The sequence below is a fragment of the Triticum urartu genome, chromosome 4A (genome assembly GCF_056163025.1).
Source record: "Triticum urartu cultivar PI428250 chromosome 4A, HENAU_Tu73, whole genome shotgun sequence".
NCBI classification, from domain to species: domain Eukaryota; kingdom Viridiplantae; phylum Streptophyta; class Magnoliopsida; order Poales; family Poaceae; genus Triticum; species Triticum urartu.
In genome coordinates this window covers 343402708-343411150 of record NC_141876.1, presented here as the reverse complement: position 1 = coordinate 343411150, position 8443 = coordinate 343402708, and the positions used below count along the sequence as shown (strand labels likewise).

The following is an 8443-nucleotide window of genomic DNA, read 5'->3' as shown; positions in this document are numbered from 1 at the left end:
ATTCCTACATAAGATTGATTCCTATCCTCCACATTTCATAGGAAAAAAAACCTAGACTCAATGGAAAAATTCCTTTGGTGTCAATCAAATGACATCTTGTTTCCTATTCCTATTCATAGGATTTGAGATACATGTCATCTCATTTCCTATAAAATTTCTATTTTTATGATAATCTTATTCTATGAATCAAAAAAGGCCTTCCGGTGTGACCCTTTGTTGCTAGGGTACAGCCAACTCTCGACAGGTAAAAGGGGAAAAAGAAGTATCTTTGATATCGCGGATACGGTGGCATCTGCTGTAAATTTACTTGCCTCCTCTCGTTCGTCGGATCTATTCGGGGTCTCAGCCTTCAGCGAGGCGGTTTTCCCAGATTGGAAGTCCCGAAGAGCCGCCCCACCTCACCAATCCAACCCCTATAGTTCCGGGACCGACCAGCAAACCCTAGCTCCACATCCACCCACTAGCCATGGCGCCGGCGGCGGGGGAGGGTCCCGGCGACGATGGGCTCCGGAAGTTGGAGTACCTGTCGCTCGTCTCCAAGGTCTGCTCGGAGCTGGAGACGCACATCGGTGTAGGCGACAAGGTACTGGCTGAGTTCATTACCGAGCTCGGCCGCGACGCCCCCTCGGTCGCCGATTTCGATGCCAAGCTCAAGGCCAACGGCGCCGACCTCCCCGACTACTTCGTCCGCACGCTCCTCACCATCATCCACGCCATCCTCCCGCCGCCCTCCCATAACCCTAGCTCCGCCGCCTCGCAGTCCAACTCCAAGTACCGCGCGCTCTCGCGCCCCGACGACGCAGATCGCGCCCGCGAGCTCCGCCTCGAGCTTGAGCGTGATGCCAATGCCACAGCGGCGACCACCCCTGCCCCTTCCAGGGACCGCAGTCGCGATGACCGCTCTCGGGACCGTGACCATGACCGCACGCGTGATGAACGCGGACGGGATCGTGACCATGGCCGCAGTCGTGACAGAGACCGCGGGCGTGGTGATTGCAGCCATAACCGTGACCGAGCACATGATGACCGTGGCCAGGATCGTAACCATGACCGAGGCTGTGAACATGATCATGGCTGGGACAGGGATCGAGACCGTGGTCGCGACAGAGACCGGGAGGGAGATCGGGACGGTAATGGTCGGAGGGCCCAGGACCGCCTCCAGCAAAGGGACAGGGATACTGGCAAGGCCCATGGAAGGAGCAGGAGGTATGTGGATGAGGAGGAGGGACAGCAGGAAAGGGCTGGAGGAAGGAAGACAGAGAATACCCTGACAAATTCAAGTGGCGAGCCTGAGCTTTACCAGGTGTACAGGGGGAGGGTGACCCGTGTAATGGACACCGGTTGCTTTGTCAAGCTTGAGGATGTTCGTGGTGGCCGTGAGGGACTTGTTCATGTATCGCAGATGGCAAGCAGACGGATAGCCAATGCAAAGGAGGTGGTGAAGCGTGATCAGGAGGTGTTCGTGAAGGTAGTTTCGGTAAAGGGAGATAAGTTGAGTCTCTCACTGAGGGATGTGGATCAGGATACAGGAAAGGACCTTCTGCCAATGCAGCGTGGTGTGGAGGATGCTCCAAGGACTAACCCATCTGTTGGTAGTGCTGCTGCTGCTGGGTCTGGAAGGAGGTTGGGTCTATCGGGGATTGTGATTACAGAGGAGGATGAGGTTGCACCCATCTCGCGGCGTCCCCTCAAGCGGATGAGCTCACCGGAGAGGTGGGAAGCGAAGCAGCTAATTGCTTCGGGTGTTCTCGATGTGAGGGATTACCCACAGTTTGATGAGGATGGTGATGGAATGTTGTATCAGGAGGAAGGCGCAGAGGAGGAGTTGGAGATTGAGCTTAATGAGGATGAACCAGAGTTCTTGCAGGGACAAAGCAGATTCTCAATTGACATGTCACCTGTTAAGATTTTCAAGAATCCAGAGGGTTCATTAAGTCGAGCAGCAGCTCTCCAGACTGCCCTCATCAAGGAGCGCCGTGAGGTTAGAGAACAAGAGCAGAGAGCAATGCTGGACTCGATACCCAAGGATCTGAATAGGCCATGGGAGGACCCAATGCCCGACACAGGTGAGCGACACCTTGCACAGGAGCTTAGAGGTGTTGGTCTATCAGCTTATGACATGCCAGAATGGAAGAAGGAAGCATATGGAAAAGCTTTAACGTTTGGGCAAAGGTCAAAGCTTTCAATACAAGATCAGAGGCAAACTCTTCCAATATACAAGTTGAAGAAAGAGTTGATTCAAGCTGTGCATGATAATCAAGTTTTAGTTGTTATCGGAGAAACTGGCTCTGGAAAGACAACGCAGGTGACACAATATTTGGCTGAAGCTGGTTATACCACAAGGGGTAAAATTGGCTGTACTCAACCTCGTAGGGTGGCTGCAATGTCTGTTGCAAAGAGAGTGGCAGAAGAATTTGGCTGTCGACTGGGAGAGGAAGTTGGTTATGCCATTCGCTTTGAGGATTGCACTGGCCCAGAAACTGTGATAAAATACATGACCGATGGAATGCTTCTGCGTGAAATTTTAGTTGATGAGAACCTTTCCCAGTATTCAGTAGTCATGCTTGATGAAGCGCACGAAAGGACCATCCACACAGATGTTCTCTTCGGTTTGCTGAAGCAGCTTGTTAAGCGTAGACCTGACATGAGGCTTATTGTTACTTCTGCTACCCTTGATGCTGAAAAGTTCTCTGGGTATTTCTTCAACTGCAACATCTTCACAATTCCGGGAAGAACATTCCCAGTGGAGATACTCTACACCAAACAACCAGAAAGTGACTACTTGGATGCTGCATTGATTACCGTGCTGCAGATCCACTTGACAGAGCCAGAGGGTGATATCCTTGTTTTCTTGACTGGTCAAGAGGAGATTGATCATGCCTGTCAATGTTTATATGAGAGGATGAAAGGGCTGGGAAAGGATGTTCCTGAGCTCATAATTTTGCCTGTGTATAGCGCTCTGCCTAGTGAAATGCAGTCAAAGATCTTTGAGCCAGCTCCACCTGGGAAGAGGAAGGTGGTCGTAGCCACCAATATTGCTGAAGCTTCTTTAACCATTGATGGCATATATTATGTCATCGACCCTGGCTTCGCCAAAATCAATGTTTATAATTCAAAACAAGGGCTTGATTCATTGGTCATCACTCCAATCTCACAAGCATCGGCAAAACAAAGAGCAGGGCGTGCTGGCCGTACTGGACCAGGCAAATGTTATCGTCTATACACTGAAAGTGCTTACCGCAATGAAATGTCACCAACGACGATTCCAGAAATTCAAAGGATCAATTTGGGCTCTACAGTTCTTAATATGAAGGCAATGGGGATAAATGACCTACTATCCTTTGATTTTATGGACCCCCCAGCACCCCAAGCACTTATCTCTGCTATGGAACAGCTTTACAGCCTTGGCGCTCTTGATGAGGAGGGCCTTCTTACCAAACTGGGAAGAAAAATGGCTGAATTTCCACTGGATCCACCACTTTCAAAGATGCTACTAGCTAGCGTCGACCTTGGATGCAGTGATGAGATACTGACTATTATAGCGATGATTCAAACGGGGAATATTTTCTATAGGCCTAGAGAAAAACAGGCTCAAGCTGATCAGAAAAGGGCCAAATTTTTCCAGCCAGAGGGAGATCATCTTACCCTACTTGCTGTATATGAGGCTTGGAAAGCAAAGAACTTTTCAGGGCCCTGGTGCTTTGAGAACTTTGTTCAGTCAAGATCGCTAAGGAGAGCACAAGATGTCAGAAAGCAGCTTCTAACTATCATGGATAGGTAACTAGTTGAATTAGAATAAATTGAATGAAGAGCCTCTGCATTAGATGTGTAATGGAGGTTTTCCTTAGTAGATTTCTATTAATCAAATTCAAAGCAGATTAGCAGTACTCATCACATCAAATACAATCAGTATGCCTAATTTATATGCAATAATTATGACGAGAATATACTGAAGACAGGGATAAAAACCTACGCTCATAATACTGATGCAAAAGATTATGCAAAGATTACTTATAAGAGGGTAAAAATGAACCATGCAGTGTATTACGTCCACTATAAGTTGCATAACTGTTGCATGTGGATATTGAATTGGAATTAATGCCTGGTTTCTGCGGGTGCATACTGTAGACAGTCAGGGATAAATACCAATATTTGTGTGGTCTGCTAATTTGGATCCTTCGTTAAAAAACATTGTAGTGTTGTATACAAAAACATTTCACAAAGGAATTAGTGAAGATGTTTTTTTTTTGGAGACCTATCCATGGCTTGTTTCATTGTGCTTTCGTTATCAAATGTTCAGACAACTTGCATTCATTGCCTATCCAATGGTAGAGGTGTGTTGTTGGATCTATTGTCCTAGAGCTTGATATGATTTTGTTTGTGCGCTAACATATTTGCCGATGTATCTGCAGATATAAGTTGGATGTTGTCGCTGCTGGGAAGAACTTCATGAAAATAAGGAAAGCAATCACTGCCGGCTTCTTTTTCCATGCTGCCAGGAAAGATCCCCAGGAAGGCTACAGAACCTTGGTGGAGAACCAGCCAGTGTACATTCACCCAAGCAGTGCGCTGTTCCAGCGCCAACCAGATTGGGTCATTTACCACGAGCTTGTAATGACGACCAAGGAGTATATGAGGGAGGTGACCGTGGTTGACCCGAAATGGTTAGTGGAGTTAGCGCCAAGATTCTACAAGGGCGCAGATCCAACCAAGATGAGCAAGAGGAAGCGACAGGAAAGGATTGAGCCTCTGTACGACAGGTACCACGAGCCCAACTCATGGCGTCTCAGCAAGCGCCGAGCTTGATGGTCCATCATACCCTACCACAAGTTTTGGCGGAACTGTAAATATTTGTGCTCTGCTCCTAGACACTGTTGCACTAGGTATTTCTACCTACCGGAGTCTTATTCCTGGATACCGTTTTATCTTGAGACTAGTTGTATGGATATTTACAGTTCAGCGCTCGACCATTACTGGGTGATTCAGTTTTTCCAGTTTCGGATAATTTAGATAATACTACCTTTGTTTCCTTTAACTCCACATAATATAAGCTTTGTCTAAGTCAAACTTCATAAACTTTGATCAAGTTTAAGAAAAAATATAAACATTCACAGTACCAAATTTATAATTATGAAATTAATTTTCATATTGTATATCTTTAGCATTATAGATGTTGATATTTTAATATAAAGTTGGTCAAACATTACTAATGTGATTTTGGACTAATCTTATATGGGGGGTAACAGGAAATGGAGAGGGTAACTTCTTATGAACCGGTGACTGTTGTGGTTTTATTTTCCAAATGTTATTGATCAAGAGGTTTTTTTTAGCGACCGCGCTGTGACATGTTTAAGAATTTCAAAGCAAAGACACATGTCAATCACTGGTTGCTCACACACACCCATCTTCGTGAACTATGAGTTGACGACACTAAACGGTTCACACCCATCCGAGCGAACTACAAGTTTTTTTTAAACATTAATACAGATACAAACGTTCATATACACGCGCATACACTCACCTCTATGAACGCACACACGCACACCCTACTCTTATGAGCACCTCTGAAAGACTGAATCGGCATATCATCTTGAAATTTATGAAGTCACTTAAGAACAAATGCGAGCATCAAGATTTGAACTCTGGTGGGCTGGGGATACCACAGTCCCTCTAACCATCCAACCACAGATTGGTCCGAGCAAACTATAAGTTGACGGCACTAAACCGGATGACATGTTTTGTTTACAATTTTCAAATGTTCCCTTTGATGTAGCATGGCAAGTTTTTTTTTTGCCAACATGATAACTTCTGAATAAGTTGGAAAAAATTAGGCTAAGAATTCTTCACGTTGCATCATGGCATGCAACCCCTGAAAACGCATGACAATTACTCTGTTGTAGCATGATAAATTCCTAACAATCTTTTTGCTAGCATGGTTATGTTTTCTCTACAGCATGACAAATATGTATACAATAGCACGACAAATATACCTGTTTTAGCAAGGCAATTTTTATGTGTTCACTGTTAGTTTTTTTTACTGAATACTCCCAAATCGCTGCATTCGCTCGGATGACCTTCCATAGGGAACGATAGTTCACTTTGGTGACCTCTCGGAGAGACGTTAGCGCAATATTAGTGACGAGAGAATCCCAACCGGGTAGGCCCACGACAACAAGACGACCCAACAGAAGGTTCATGCCCAAAGATGTCATGGTGCAGATAACAACACATGTGGTCATGTTCCATTCATGCGGAGCAATCAGACGGACGTGAGCCGTCAGTTGATACCAATCCATCAGCCGGGAGCAAACGGGAGTTCAGCAAACAAGCAATTAAGAGGGATGTTACCCACGAGCTCCACTACGCCTTAATTGCTATCATCACCTTATGTAATAACACTCGACCATCAATGATCCATTACCACTAGCATTAACACCAACCGCTGTAACCCTCCATGACGCACTCTATATAAGCCAAGGCAGGGGCACCAGGCTGAGGTTTGCACCATTTGTATTCATCCTTATACACAAGAGAGAAAACAGCAATAAACCTTGTCTTTACGCCCATTTGCATCTTCGGTAGCCTCTATGCCTCTACATTCTCACTCCTATACATGCTTTCGGAGTTTGCGCCACAACGGTTGGCGCCCACAATGAGGCTAGCGTCTATCGAAGCAATGATGCAGATGGTTTCTTCATTGTTTAGCGACGGCAGACTGGCTTTGAGGCGTACCATTTTCTTTGGTTCACTCGACTTCGCAACCGATGAATTAGCGTGGCATCCTAATGCCCCGCACACTGGAGCAATGACATGGGCATTCTGTGAATCCAGGAACCGGTCTTGTACCGGTCAGCCCGAAGGACGCTTATTCAACGCTAGAGGTGCTCCCAAAAGTCTCGCCTTGGCAGGCTAGCTACCCAACTAGCTGGAATGCTCAATTCCGACTCGCTATGCCCTCTCCTAGAGTTTGGATCCCAAGGGGAGGAGAGATATGGAAGCCACACCTCCGTGGCTAAGGTTTTCATGGCAAAGATTGGTGGAGCATGTGGAACCCAACGCTAGAAAAACTAAATTTCAACCGCGCAACCAAGAACATACTGTTGGTGTAATTGAGTGCCCCAAGAGTCTCCAAGATTGTTGGACAGAAATAGTGAGGGCCTAATGTGTTTGCTAGTGCATACAGAGAAATTATGTCCCTGACGTTATGAGGAGTTTGCTACAAACTTAGAAGATTTTTATCTGCGAAGCAGAGAAGAATGCTAAGGCAACCGAGAAGACTGCTATCGAAGATAATGCGTGATGGAAGGGACCCCCAAAAATTGCAGACATGAAGCAATTACTACAGAGCTCGGTCAGAGAGTGTTAACTACAGTCGAGAAGATTGAAGAGGAAGAAAAGACGTAGCATTTTCTTCTGTAGTTCTTCTTCTCTTATTTGAGTCAGAGGACAACTATACTACTAAAAGGGTGTTGGTGCAATTCCTTGCCCTTTGTGTTTGGGGATTCTTGTCGGAAACAGTTTGGAAGCGATTTGTTTGCTAGTGCACACAAAGAGAAATAGTCCCTGGAGTATCAAGAAGAATGCTATAATTTGTTGTGAAGTTTGCTATAAACTTCACTGAGAGTTATCTATGCAGCAGAGAAGATGATTATGTTTCGAGGAATGTTATTCTGAGAAGATTGCTATAATCTCCCTAAGAGTTTGGTACCGAAAAGTTTGCTACCAAAAGGCGAGAAGATTACTATAATCATCCAAAAGGTTTGATACCGAGAAGATTGCTACTTCCAAGAAGTTTGCTATAAACTTCTACGGAAGTCATCGAAAAGAAGATTGATATGTTTCGCGAAGTATAAAATCAAGAAGATTGGTACTTCTGAGAAGTTTGCTAAACTTCCTCAAAAGTTATCTGTGCTGCAGAAAGGTTGTCTTATCTCGAAGAGTTTGTTATCGAGAAAATTGCGTGCCGGAGATGGCCCCGGCAAAATATTACCGAAGCGAAGCAATTTACATTTGGCGTGTCTGAAAGTGCAACTAATCCCCGGGTGGTTTTGGTAATTCATAACAACATATACCTCATTGAACAAATGTCCATTCAAGATCAATATTTCAGGATGTTCAATGATTAGCATGGCAAGGACTAGAGATGTGGACCCCTCAAAATGCTTAAGACAAGGATTGGCAAAAGCTCAAGACTCTACATTTTTGTTTAAGTGATTGAAAGGATCGAGAAGATATGTCTAGAGGGGGGGGGGGTGATTAACCCTTAACAAAAGTGGCAATTTTTAGTTTCCTCAAGTTAAGGTGGAGTTTAGCACATATTAAAGGGCATCCAATACATCTCAAGCAAGCATGAAAAGAGTATAGGCAGCAGAAAGAGTAAAGCATGCAAGTGCAAGAAGGTAAAAGGATGGGATTGGAGTGTGCAAACGCAATGGATACGCGG

At 45.4% G+C, this 8443-nt stretch overlaps 1 protein-coding gene across 1 annotated transcript; it reads left to right on the top strand.

Annotated features, from left to right (window-relative positions):
* The first annotated feature begins 341 nt into the window (after positions 1-341).
* Positions 342-5029, top strand: LOC125551552 (ATP-dependent RNA helicase). Its single transcript, XM_048714805.2, has 2 exons — positions 342-3777; positions 4413-5029. Exons 1-2 carry the CDS (start codon positions 467-469, stop codon positions 4804-4806), a joined length of 3705 nt encoding a protein of 1234 aa, XP_048570762.2. The 5' UTR covers positions 342-466; the 3' UTR covers positions 4807-5029.
* Positions 5030-8443: the final 3414 nt, after the last annotated feature.